Consider the following 14,658-nt stretch of genomic DNA (forward strand, 5'->3'; position numbering starts at 1 on the left):
AAAGAAATGGTCAGCCTAATTATGCCGCATGGAAAAGGAAGGGGGACATTATGGTCAAGGGATGACGTCAAACATTGTCGGGAAGTGGCAAGGAGAGGGAGAGAACAAGAATCGGATGAGGCCAGGGCCGCATGACTCCATGATCAAAGAGTCAGGACAAAAAAGGATGAGAGAAGAAGAGACAGAGGAGGAGAAGTATGCATGTCTCCAAAATGACAACAACTGGCATTGAAGGAGGAGAGACGAAGAGACAAAGGAGCTGAGAAATGTACGTCTCCAGGATCAGAGACAAACAACAAACAGCAGAAGAGATGAAGAGGCGGGGATGAAAGGGCTGCATGTCTCCAGAATGACAAAAACAGGCACAGAAGGTGCAGAGAGGAAGAGACAAAGGAGCTGAGAAATGCACGTCTCCAAGATCAGAGACAAAGAATAAACAGCTGAAGAAAGCACTGCACGTCTCCAGAATGACAATGAGAGACGCAAGGGTGGCAGATCAACCAGAAATGATGCCATCAAAAGTGTCCTTCATTAAACGAGGAAGAGCTATATTTGCCTTGCTACGCGTCGTTCTTCTTTAATAAACTGAGGTTTTCTTCTTCAATTTCCAAAGCAAAGCGATACCAATAGCATTCAGGAAAATTTAATGTTCATTCTGGTCACATCAGACTGCATAGAAACATAGAAAATAGGTGCAGGAGTAGGCCATTCGACCCTTTGAGCCTGCACCGCAATTCAGTATGATCATGGCTGATCATCCAACTCAGAACCCTGTACCAGCCTTCCCTCCATACTCCCTGATCCCTTTAGCCATAAGGGCCATATCTAACTCCCTCTTAAATATAGCCAATGAACTGGCCTCAGCTGTTTCCTGTGGCAGAGAATCCCACAGATTTACCACTCTCTGTGTGAAGAAGTTTTTCCTAATCTCGGTCCTAAAAGGCTTCCCCTTTATCCTCAAACTGTGACCTCTCGTTCTGGACTTCCCGAACATTGGGAACAATCTTCCTGCATCTAGCCTGTCCAATCCCTTTAGGATTTTATACATTTCAATAAGATCCCCCCCTCAATCTTCTAAATTCCAACGAGTATAAGCCTAGTCAATCCAGTCTTTCATCATATGAAAGTCCTGCCATCCCAGGAATCAATCTGGTGAACCTTCTTTGTACTCCCTCTATGGCAAGAATGTCTTTCCTCAGATTAGGGGACCAAAACTGCACACAATACTCCAGGTGCGGTCTCACCAAGGCCTTGTACAACTGCAGTAGTACCTCCCTGCTCCTGTACTCGAATCCTCTTGCTATACCCTTCTGTCAAAGGGTGCCCCAACGATTCACCCCATTATCTCGTAATTACTAATTTTTGCTGTATTATATGCCCTCTGATTGGCTTTGACTTCTCTTGTCAGCCACAGTTGCATCATCCTGCCTTTAAAATACTTCTTCTTTGAGATGTATCTATCCTGCACTTTCCAAATTGCTTCCAGAAACACTAGCCATTCCTGCTGTGCCATCATCCCTGCCAGTGTTCTTTTCCAATCAGTTTTGGCCGGCTCCTCATATCTCTGTAATTCCCTTTATTCCACCGTAATACTGATACACCTGACTTTAGCTTCTCCTCTTCAAATTGCAAGGTGAATTCTATCATATTATGATCACTCTTTCCTCGGGGTTCCTTTACCTTAAGGTCCTTAATCAAATCTGGTTCATTGCACAACACCCAATCCTGTATAGCTGACTCCTTAGTGGGTTCTACCATGAGCTGCTGTAAAAAAGCTATTTTATAGGCATTCTAGAAATTCCCCCTCTTGGCATCCAGCACCAACCTGATTTTCTCAATCTACGTGCATATTGAAATCCCCCATGACTATTGCAACATTACCCTTTTAGCATGCATTTTCTACCTCCTGTTGTCATTTGTAAACCAAATCTTTGTTACTGTTTGGAGGTCTGCATATAACTCCCATCAGGGTCTTTTTACCTTTGCAGTTTCTTAGCTCGGCCCATAACGAGTCTATATCTTCCAATCCTACGTCACTTCTTATGTCAATTCATTTTTTTTACCAATAGAACCACCCCACCTCCTCTGCCTCTCTCCCTGTCTTTTTGATACAATGTGTTTCCTTGGACGTTAAGCTGCCAGCTATAATATTCTTTTTCAGCCACAATTCAGTGATGTCCACCACGTCATACATGCCAATCTGTAACTGTGCTAGTTCATCTACCTAATTTCATACATAGTGTGCATTCAGATATAACAACTAAAGTCCTGCATTCAGTACCCTTTTAACTTTTTTCCCCTTTTACATTGCAACTCATCTCATTAACTGCAATTTTGCCCTATTATCAGTTTGTCCTTGCTGGCAGCCTCACTACACACTGCCTCTGTTTGTAAACCAATTGGCCCATCCTGAGCCCTATCACTCTGATACCCATTCCCCTGCCAAATTAGTCTAAACCCTCCTGAACAGCTCTAGCTAATCTGCCCGCAAGGATACTGGCTCCCCTTGGGGTCAGTTGCAACCCGTCCCTTTTGTACAGGTTGTACCTCCCCCAGAAGGGATCCCAATGCTCCAGAAATCCAAACGCCTGCCCCCTGCCCCAGTTCATCAGCCATGCATTCATCTGTCAATTCCTCCTATTCTTACCACCCTGGAGGTCCTGCTTCTCAGCTTTCTACCTAGCTCTTTATCTTCTCTCTTCAGGACCGTCTCACCTTTTCTAGCTACGCCATTGGTGCCAATATGCACCAAGGCTTCTGCCTACTCACTTTCCCCCTTTAGAACGCCATGGACCTGATTCAAGATATCCCCAACCCTTGCACCAGGGAGGCAACATGCTATCCGACTGTCTCTATCAGGTCCACAGAATCTTGTCTCTGCTCCTCTGACTATGGAATCTGCTGTCCTCTTCACCTCTCTTCTGAGCTAGTCATTCCAACTTTCCCCGGTAGGTTGTCCCCCTCAACAGTATCCAAAGTGGTATACTTATCAAAGAACAGCTACAGGGGTACTCTGCACTGGCTGCCCATTTCCCTTATTTCTCCTGACAGTCACCCATTTACCTGCCTCCTGCAACCTAGGGGTGACTACCTCCTTGAAGCTCCTGTCTATCTTTTCCTCAGTCTCCTATATGAGTCGAAGCTCATCAGGCTGCAGCTCTAGTTCCTTAACTCATTCTCTGAGGATCTGCGGCTCAATGCACCAGGTACAGATGTGGTTATCCATTAGGCTGGAGGTCTCCCAGAATTCCCACATCTCACACACATAACAGAACACAACCTCTGGAGCCATTCTCACTGTGCCCTAACAGATGAGGAATGAAAAGTAAAGAAGAAAAAAGAAACCTACCAGATACTTGTCAAAGCCTGATGAGCCAAAGCCGCTCCAACACTTGCCCACTCACACTATCTCAGGGATTGGTTAAGAATCAACAAAATTACAGTTAGTCTGAGGTCTAATTATTGGCCAGATTGGGTAAGAATGGAGCATTTCCACACCTTGCAAGATGGTACTGAACCCAAATGGATAGTTTGGTGGTAGGCTCAGCTTTATTTAATCATCCAGCTGTCTTAGTGAAATTTGAGCTTGAGTTTCTGGATTGTTATTGCAGACAAAGTGAATGTCTACAAATAAAGCTTCAATGATCCACCATCTGAATTTTCCTGATAGTTTAGCAACCACTATGTAATGCTCTGCCGCATACCCTCTCAACCAGCCGGAGCCCTAGTTCTCCCTTTCTTCACATACTCACATGCTTCACTGAAGCAAGTGTTATCCCATTGTGTAACATTTTAAAAAGTGAATTCAAATGTGTTGATGCATTGATTGATGGCAGGGGACATCCAATAATCTAGGAAGTATAACAGTCTAGCACCACCAAAGTGCTGTTGCTATTGGCTTATCAGAGCTTTACAGGAAAAAATATTAGCCACTGGGATAATATAACATGTGTTTTTCAGCACTCCCAGCATAATGCCTTTAAGATCCAATTCTGCCAAAGGTTTGTCAAATTTTACTTGTTAAATTTTGATACTACATCTATGAGTTTTTAATTTATTATAATCATTGGTATTTCAGAACTTCTGCTAAATAACTACTTTAAAGACTTCACTGTAGTGTTAGTCTTAATCTGGGTCTGCAATGCAGAACTGTAGTAAATCTATGCATTCCTTAATGGCTATGTGTCTTTGACCTGGCTGTCACTACCACACACTTTCCAACCTCTGTTATTCCACTTCTTGTCAATCTGATTGAAGAACTCTCGATCCTTGAGTAACCCTGATAGATACTTCTACTCTGTGTACAGGTCAACCTTCACTAATCCGGCACCACTGGGACATGAGGAGTGCCAGAATAGTGAAAATGCCGAATTACAGAATGATCACATTAAGCATAATCAGTGCCGGATTATCGAAAGAACCAGATTATAGGTAGCCGGATTAGTGAAGGTCGACCTGTAGTTGTTTTTCTCTGAGCATCATTATCTTGTTGTGGTGGAGGAGACTTGTGAGTTTCTGAGATCCCAAGCGCAATGCTGTCTGGAGCTTAGCTCCTGGTCGAGTCACCTATGGTAGTAAGGTTAAGCGAGAGGTTCCAGACGAAGAGCGATCCAACCAAGACCTCAGCAGTGGAGCTGGTGGAAGATAATGACACCTCACAACAGCAGTGGAGATGGAGGAAGACTGCAGCAGTGAAGGATCCTCAGTCATATTGGATGTCATGCCACTGGCTACTGACTGTGATTTGTCAAGGACTGTGTGATGGCTACCCCCCACGTTAAGCTTAGTCACACACAGACATTCTCCATTAAGAGAGTAACCCCTTTGGAGAACAGCGTATTCAATTTGAGTGATCACACTTCTAGTTATTTTCCTTTGGAGCAATGAAAATAGTTTTACATTAGTTTTATTTTTTTCTTGGAATGTAATACTATAGCTACTGTTTTATTTTAAGGAAATAAATATTAAATGGCTCACCTACTTGCAAAGAAATGGAATAAAATGTTTCATCAACAGCAGAATTTCCATTATTCAAACCAGTCAGAAACTCTGCTTCTCTAACCTGTTGCATTATGTTCTCAGTGGCCTTGCCTATCAAAAGCAGGTTGAACCCACTAATATTCTGTTCCCTGTAGTTCAGCAGAACCTAAAGATCTTCTCTTCCAGTTGATTGTATGTTCAACAGGTTTACATCTTGGTATTTTAATTCTGAGAATCAATGAATAATAGGAAGCTGACAAGAAAAAAAAACTACTGAGGCATGAAGGAAAGGAATTTGACGTCATTTGATATTAAAATGGTTTAAATTCCATGACTGTTGTATGACTAGGATACTGAAGGTATTTTCACAAAATGGACAGCATGATTCTATGGAATATTGCAATATTTGATCACTTAACTGGAAACTAGTGTGTTAGGAAACAGTACATGAGTCCATTGGACTGAGATGCATAATCAGTGTGGCATGCTTTTGGGTGCCTGGTTCCAAGTCTTCACACTACTGGCTATATTCCTTTCCTTGTGTGCTTTGAATATATAGTAATTAATCAAGCATGTCGCCACCCATAAGATATAGGAGCAGAGTTAGGCCATTTAACCCATCAAGTCTGTTCCACCATTGCATCATGGCTGATCCAGTTTTCCTCTCAGCCTCAATCTCTTGCCTTCTCCCTGTATCCTTTCATGCCCTGACCAATCAAGAATCTGTCAACTTCTGCCTTAAATATTCATAAAGATTTGGCCTCCACTGCAGACTGTGGCAAAGAATTCTGCATATTTACCACTCTCTGGCTAAAGAAATTCCTGCTTATCTCAGTTCTAAAAGGATGGCCCTCTATTCTGAGGCTGTGTCCTCTGGTCTCAAACTCTCCCACCATAGGAAACATCCTCTTTATCCCCACTCTATCAAGGCATTTCACCATTTAATAGGTTTCAATGAGGTCATCCCTCATTCTTTTGAATTATAGTGAATACAGACCCAGAGGCATCAAACACTCCTCATACGACAAGCCATTCAATTCTGGAATCATTTTTTTGTGAACCTTCTTTGAGCTCTCTCCAGTTTTAGCACATCCTTTCTAAGATAAGGGGCCCAAAACTGCTCACCGTACTTCAAGTGAGGCCTCACCAGTACTTTATAAAGTGTCAACATTGCATCCTTGCTTTTATATTCTAGTCCTCCTGAAATGAATGCTAACATTGCATTTGCCTTCTTCACCAGAGACTCAACCTCCAAACTAACCTTTAGAGAATCGTGCACTAGGTCTTTCAAATCCCTTTGCACCTCATTTTTTTTTTGTATTTTCTCTCCATTTAGGAAATAGTCAACCCTTTCATTTCTTCTACCAAAGTACATGACGATACACTTCCTGACACTATTCCACCTGCCATCTCTTTGCCCATTCTCCTCATCTGTCTAAGTCCTTCTGTAGCTTTCTACTTCCTCAAAACTACCTGCTCCTCCACCTATCTTCATATTATCTACAAACTTTGCAACAAAGCAGCATGCCACCATTTGATGGTAGGTAGACTCTGAACACATCAAATCTCTCAGTTTTGAAGAACTTGGTTGTTTCCAAAAGGGAAGTCCTGAATATCTGCCTTTCTTCCTGGTCTGATTTTAATGTCAGTGATTAACATTCGGTTATAAGAATCCTGTCACTTGGTGGTTGATCTTTCAAAAGTCAATTTAAAAAAAAGGCAATAGATTCTAGCATGGTTCCGGAGGACTGGAAGATTGCAAATGTCACTCCGCTATTTAAGAAGGGGGCAAGGAAGCCAAAAGGAAATTATAGACCTGTTAGCTTGACATTGGTGGTTGGGAAGTTGTTGGAGTCGATTGTCAAGGATGAGGTTACAGAGTACCTGGAGGCATATGACAAGATAGGCAGAACTCAGCATGGTTTCCTTAAAGGAAAATCCTGCCTGATACACCTATTGCAATTTTTTGAGGAAATTACAAGTCAAGGGAGATGCAGTGGATGTTGTGTATTTGGATTTTCAGAAGGCCTTTGACAAGGTGCCGCACATGAGGCTGCTAAACAAGATAAGAGCCCATGGAATTATGGGAAAGTTACATACGTGGATAGAGCGTTGGCTGATTGGCAGGAAACAGAGAGTGGAAATAAAGGGATCCTATTCTGGTTGGCTGCCGGTTACCAGTGGTGTTCCACAGAGGTCCGTGTTGGGGCCGCTTCTTTTTACATTGTACATCAACGATTTGGATTATAGAATAGATGGCTTTGTGCCTAAGTTTGCTGATGATACAAAGATAGCTGGAGGGGCCGGTAGTGCTGAGGAAACAGAGAGTCTGCAGAGAGACTTGGATAGATTGGGAGAATGGGCAAAGAAGTGGCAAATGAAATACAATGTTGGAACAGTGTATGATTACACACTTTGGTAGAAGAAATAAACAGGCAGGCTATTATTTAAATGGGGAGAGAATTCAAAGTTCTGAGTTGCAATGGGACTTGGGAGTCCTCATGCAGGATACCCTTAAGGTTAACCTCCAGGTTGAGTTGGTGGTGAAGAATGCGAATGCAATGTTGGCATTCATTTCTAGAGGAATAGAGTATAGGAGCAGGGATGTGATGTTGAGGCTCTATAAGGCGCTGGTGAGACCTCACTTGGAGTACTGTGTGCAGTTCTGGGCTCCTTGTTTAAGAAAGGATGTACTGACGTTGGAGAGGGTACAGAGAAGATTCACTAGAATGGTTCCGGGAATGAGAGGGTTAACATATGAGGAACGTTTGACCGCTCTTGGACTGTACTCCTTGGAGTATGAGGGGGGATTTCATATAAACATTTTGAATGTTGAAAGGCATGGACAGAGTGGTTGTGGCAAAGTTGTTTCCCATGGTGGGGGAGTCTAGTATGAGAAAGCATGACTTAAGGATTGAAGGGCACCCACAGAACAGAGATGCGAAGAAATTTTTTTTAGCCAGAGGGTGGTGAATCTGTGGAATTTGTTGCCACGGGCAGCAGTGGAGGCCAAGTCATTGGGTGTATTTAAGGCAGAGATTGACAGGTATCTGAGTAGCCAGGGCATCAAAGGTTATGGTGAGAAGAGGGGGGAGTGGGACTAAATAGGAGAATGGATCAGCACATGATAAAATGGTGGAGCAGACTCGATGGGCCGAATGGCTGACTTCTGCTCCTTTGTCTTAACGTCATGCTTTTGGAGCCAGCATAGCATGCCACAACTTATTAACCCCTACTAAACCATGTGGGTTTTGAATGTGGGAGGAAACAAGAGCACCCAGAGGAGAAACACTCACTCTCTTTGTAACCCACATGGTCATGCAGAGAACATACAACTCCTTGCAGACAGTGGTAAGAATTGATCCTCGATCTTCCCCACTCGGACGCTGGCACTATAAAGCATTACACCATCTGCTAAATGTTGATATTTTGGATCAAAACTCTGCAGGAGTTTGACACAAATTGTCAACAGTTCCTTTTCTCTCACAGATGCTGCTTGGCCTGCTGATATCTTCCAGTAGATTGTAAGCTGCTCCTATTTAAGTGAAAAATATGTGCAAAATCCAGATAATTCTGACCTCATTATTTCCTATTGCTGCACAATATTTAACTCTTACATAAAATGGATTAGTGAATTAAATTTACTTGGTACTGCTGATTGAGCTCATTTGATTGCATTAATTAAAGCTTCTTGTCTTGCTGCAAAAATATTGTAGTTCAGTTATTAATCTTCTAGCATTGAAAAAAATTAGAAGTATGTTTTAACTTATTTTCCAAATGACTGTTTCTACCTAATTGGGAATCTCTCAATAAACGAATTAAATTTGGACTTGCGTAAGTGGTTTGATTGGTATTCATGAGCCATGCAGTTGAGGTTTGCTCTCCCTGGAAAAGTTCCAAGATTGTGTCAGTGGCTTCCTCGTCAGGTATTGGTTGATCTCAACCCCAAAATACTGCACTTTCTACTTTCTCTGATCTGACCCAGAGGACACAGGATAAAAGGGGGGTGGGGAGTGGCAAAGAAGATAAAATTCATGGGCCAACAGCAGCTGTAAGCCAATTGATATTGCAAATGGCGGAATTTCTGCACTGATTCATTTTAGACAATTTAGTTGGTAATGTTGGGTAATTAAGTGTTCCGTAAACATTGTCTCAACTCTGTAGTTGGAGCTGGCATGTTGACATGTTCACACAAACATGATTTGTCAGGACTGCTTTGCTACTAAGTGAACACTTACATAAACCTTTCTGCCCTTTTACAGATGGGGTCCATTGCCTTACTTGTGCACTGATGCTGTTGAATACTGATCTTCATGGCCATGTAAGTATTAAGATCCAAGAATTTATATACAATATAAATTGATATGCTTAAATGGAAAAGGAAATTAGTTTCTATTATGGCATGACTTTATATACTGTTCACTGCCTTAAATTCAGTTCCATGATTTGCGAATGGAAGTGAAAGATATTTGATGATATTAAGTGCACACAAGCTGTTACCTATTAGGATTAATGATTTCCTAACTTGATTCAAGTATGTAGTCTATATTTGGTATGCAGTCTTCATGTTTATCTTTGCTAAATTGATTCAAATTGCTTTGCCATCGTTGGTCATCATAATATTTCCTCAGCTTTTCCAGTTTAATTTACAGTTTACGGCAGTGGCACACTTGTTTATTCATTCTGGCTCAAACACATCAGCACAGTTATCTGAGAATATTGTTAATAAAATGAATTTCTGTTCCAGTTGACTGATTCAGATTGAAAGTCATTGCTGTCTATCCACTTTTGTCTTTGCTTGACTTAATAACATCAATAGTTTTGCACTTTTTTATTTCATAAACCACTCATTCCTATGATTGGAGAATGAATTTTTCCTGCTGTTCTGGGGTCATAGAGACTTTGCTCACCCATATGAATAACCCTTGTTTCCAGAACTTCTAATTTTTTGTGTATTGCTTACATCTGGAACAGACACTGTTGATAAACAATATGGCTGATTTCTCTGCATGGAATACATATTATAAACACTATGTTATTCCTTGTTTTTTATAAAAGGCTATTAACTCTTTTGAACTTGTGCAATCTTTACATTCTCTGCACAATTAGCTCCTGTACAATGCATAACACCACAGTGTTACAGGGTGACCAATGGCAATACATTTGTCATTGCTTGATGTAAATAACTGTATTACTACAGGGAGAAATGGGGCAAGTGTGCATAAGGTTTAGATTACCCTTATTATTAATGGCTGATCTGTGCTCTTGCTGATTCGCTTTCGAGTTTTGACCTTGGATCAAATAGGAAACAAGATTTTCAGTAAATTGATAGAAATTGCGGTCCCTTGTCAACAATTTTGTAAATTCAATTTACTCCAAATGTTTTAAGCTCTGTTGCCCATTTGGAAATGTGTCAATCAAGCATTCTATCAGACATCAGTGAGGAGCCTTCTTAGTTCTATCGGTGTTGTACGGTTTGAGCTTTGGTGCCCCTTAATGCAGGTATAGGTACAGATACTTTACAAAAAAGACTAGTGAGATGGATGTAATTGGTGGATTTAGACCCTTTGTTATTCACAAGGCTTTCACCGTTGATGCTAGTCATCGGCTTCTATTTACAGTTAGATGGAAGTTAAGCATCATATTTAGCTAATATACTTATGATGAAGAAAGTCATCTGGCCTATTGGGACCATGCTGCCTCACAGTGCAATCTAAATTCCCCTCACTAATTTATCCTGCAGTCTAATCTGGCAAAGTGTTCCCATCAACTCCCTGCCATTTCACGAGGAGAAAATCCTGTTCTTTTAACTGGCTTTGCCTCCAATGGAGAAATATTGTTACAATTCCGTTGAACTCAATGGAAAAATAACAAGAAATGAGTGTTAATCTGAAGTTGCTAGGTCATATAAGGTGCACAGTGGAGCATTTTCACCTTCCCAAGGTATTTATTTCTTTTTTAATTGCTCATGTTTGCATCCCAGGCTGGCAGTGTGAGTTACACCCAAACTGTTTGGCTTCAAGAGGCAGTCACCATTTAACAGCTGGGGTGCTAACTAAATGGAGTAATGGGTTGATGATGTAAAGGGCTGATTATCCTACTTTGGTTTAGTGTGGAGATGAGACGGTTAGTGTGATATCACTGTAGAAAGTCGAGCTTGACAAGCTCTGTGTCATTGTTTGTCAGTAGGTTGAAACACCTTACCGGTGAGTAAGGCAGCTTTGTGAATAAGTTGTGCAGTCTGCATGCTTTATCAGCTTTTTGCTTTTTGACATTAGCTTACAGCCCCAGAAGACTGAATCAGTCATATTTCTGTTGTGACCGAACCAGGCTGTTGGGGTTGCAGTCCTTCACCATCCTTACCTAACTGTAACTGCTATTGGCAGTAGTGAGTTATGTGATAGATCTTATTTCCCAGAGTTGGTTCATGGCATAAAGTAACGGCAGTTTCTGCTGGTGCAGCTAATGTGTGATACCTGCAGGCGGCATCATGATTCCACTGCTCTCATTAGGAGAACCTCTTTCTGTAGTGAATTATATTGGGAGCTTTATAGCCGTGGGATAGAAAGATACTTTATTGATTCCAAAGGAAATTATAGTGTCACAGTAGCATTACAAGTGCACAGATACAAATATTAGAAGAGAAATAAGAAATAATAAAAAATAAAATACCTCAAACAGTCTAACAGTTTTTGGAGCAGCACAGTTGTCTTAGTCTATTATTAAAAGTGCTCGTCTGTTCAGCCAAGGTGGCATGCAGAGGATGAGAAACATGGTCCAGAGTTGCCAGGATTTTCTGTGGGGTCCTTTGTTCTACCACAGCCTCCAGTGTGTCCAGTTTGACTTCTATTACAAAGCCAGCCTTTCCAATCAGTTTATTGAGCTTGTTGGCATCACCCGCGTTGATTGCATTGCCCAGGCACACCACAGCATAGAAGATTGTACTGGCAACTGGTAGAACATGTGAAGGAGAGGTCTGCATACTCCAAAGGACCTCAGCCTCCTCCAGAAGTAGAGATGACTCTGGTCCTTCTTGTACACAGTTTCCATGTTGGTGTTTCAGTCAAGTCTGTCATCCAGGTGCACCCCAGGTACTTCTAGGTCCTCAGCACATCCACATCCTCACCATCAATAGTAACAGGGAGCTGTGCAAGCTTAGTCTTCCTAAAGTCCATCCCCATCTCCTTTGTCTTGCTGATTTTGTGCTGCATCATTTGACAAAGTTCTCCACCAGGACCCTGTATTCATCCTCCCAAGCTCACTTTATACACCCAACTAGTGCTGGTCAGTGTTATGAGCAACACAGACATCCCACCTCTCCCGGAAGTTCTGGGAGTCTCCCACATATGAATAGTGGCTCCCTGATGCCCGCAAATTATATACAATATCACAGAAATCAATTTTTTTGAGAGCGAGCGAGAGAAAGCAAGAGAGAGTGCGAGAGAAAGCAAGCGAGAGAGAGAGCGCGAGAGAGCAAGAGAGAAAGCAGGCGAGAGAGAGAGCGCGAGAGAGAAAGCAAGAGACAGAGAGCGTGCGAGAGCACGCGAGCAACCACAAGAGAGCGAGAGCGCGCCATGGCAGAGTGTTCCAAAAAAATATAAAACGTACGTCACCCCAGACTACACTAAAGTGTACCCCTGTCTAATAGGGGTCAAAAATAATGACAGTGTTATTTGCTGCACTGTTTGCAAAAATGACTTTTTTATTGCCCATGGTGGGTTAAAATGTAAACGACATGTTGAGGTGAGTTTAACAGGTGTCATTCGTTCATTAGCATAGCTAACATTATTTAAACTAGCTGGCCAGCTGCTAAGGAGCTACTCTATTGCAGATATTCCACCTCTCCCGGAAGTCTCCCGCAAATTGATAATGCTACCTCCCTGAAATGAGTTTTTGCAGGGTGGGATGTCTGGCAACAACACTGTTTTTTAAAAGAAAACCAGTGGATGGAACTAACATTATTACTCTTTCCTGTGAGTGGCATTAAACCGTCAAAGAAGTTGTCCTATTTTCATTAGTTGCTTTCAAGATATGGTTGTTACTGGTAAGGCCAGATTTCATTAGCAACTGATAGGTATCCCATTCTGAGCCACAGCAACCTGTGTAACATCATTGCCACCGAAAGTGCTGGGCTTTTGACTTGCCTGCTGTAGAAGAATACTAATCGGGATGGTGTTTGATGTTGAGGTACTTCCTAGGCTTGCTGTTGTAGATGATGGCTTTGAGAGTTGTTGCCAAGGAAGCCTTGAAAGATCATGTGGGCTCTTTGCATTTCATTATTAAACAGGAAAGTAGGCTGCAGGCAGGCCCTGGAAGCAAAATCCTGCAGCTGTTGGAAGTCTGAAATAAAAACAGAGCAATGTTCAGTAGACTAGGCAATATTTGTGAAGAGAAAAACAGTTAATCATAAACACAAGAGAATCTGTAGGTGCTGGAAATCTTGATTAGCATGCACAAAATGTTGGAGGAACTAAGCAAGTCAGTGGCATCTATGGAGGGGAATAAACAATCAAATTCCGGATGAAGGAGTTTGGCCCAAAACATAGACTGTTCAGTCAGTCCTGTTGAAGGGTCTCTGTCTGAATCATCTACTGTTTATTCCCCTCCATAGATCCTGCCTGATTTGCTGAGTTCCTCTAGCATTTTGTGTGTGTGTTGCAAACAGACTTAATGTTTTCAGTGATGATGCTTCATCAGATTTGAGAAAAGTAAAAAAGTTACCCAGTTCTACATTGCAGAAAAAACCAGAGATATGAAGAGAATGAAAGGGTGGAGATCAGAAAGATAGTGTTGGGCTGCTCTTGTTGTTCCTACCTTAAGCTCTATACTCTTTGGCTAATTTTATATTTCATCAAAGTAGTTTCAGAATATCTGCGGTATATTGCTAATTACTTAGAAGGGGAGTTGCTGTTAATTGCTGTCAACTAACCTAATCTGCCACAGTCTGAGCTTTGATCCCTACTTTGTATCGACATAAACATCAATGTAAGCATCACGATGTTCAATATTTTCATGTTTCTAAATGCCAGAGCTTTTAATGAATCATTGACTGAGGTGTTGTCAGATTCTTTGCATTTTTTATGTTAGCTGAGGATTATTTCTTCATACTTAAATTAATAATGATTGAGTGATAAATGCCTGGTGCTAAAATTTGTACTGTACCTCAGGGACTCATTGGAATACCAGGGAGAATGTTTCCATTAACAAGCTGAATAGGAATTTCCTTTAGATAGATATGGAGATATTGCATAAACTTACTGATAATTCTATATTGTCACTGAAAATGTGAACAAACTTGAATATTGGTAATACATCTTTTACAATAGTTTCAAGATTGCTACACCTTATGTTTAACTGCCAGCACTGGTAAAACTACAGTCCGTACTTTGAAAGCGCAATTATGAGGATAAATTTCACATCTCACTATTACAACAGGGATGTTTTGTTGGCTTTCAGATCTCTAGCAATAGCAGCTTTCATTTTGCTTTTCAGTTTCAAACTTTCAGAGACAACAATCAGTTTCCGAAATGCTGGCATCAGTAATGGCCGTGATGCTGAGTAGATTGAACCTAATTTGATCGGTGCGATCTTTTCATCTCAGTGCAAGCAGATGCCATACCACTATTACAGCAGCAATCTAATTGTTCAGCCAACCATTAACTCCAGGATCATATTCTG

At 41.5% G+C, this 14,658-nt stretch overlaps 1 protein-coding gene across 8 annotated transcripts in view; it reads left to right on the forward strand.

Annotated features, from left to right (window-relative positions):
- The window catches only part of psd3l (pleckstrin and Sec7 domain containing 3, like), a 532,485-nt gene that overhangs the window by 369,763 nt on the left and 148,064 nt on the right, over window positions 1-14,658 (forward strand). For all 8 annotated transcript variants that reach the window (XM_072256350.1, XM_072256351.1, XM_072256352.1 and 5 more), the window contains one exon: window positions 9,243-9,301. In XM_072256350.1, the coding sequence (XP_072112451.1) occupies window positions 9,243-9,301 (59 nt within the window). The remainder of the gene's footprint in view (window positions 1-9,242; window positions 9,302-14,658) is intronic.

This window comes from Mobula birostris, chromosome 4 (genome assembly GCF_030028105.1).
Source record: "Mobula birostris isolate sMobBir1 chromosome 4, sMobBir1.hap1, whole genome shotgun sequence".
In the NCBI taxonomy this organism is placed as follows: domain Eukaryota; kingdom Metazoa; phylum Chordata; class Chondrichthyes; order Myliobatiformes; family Myliobatidae; genus Mobula; species Mobula birostris.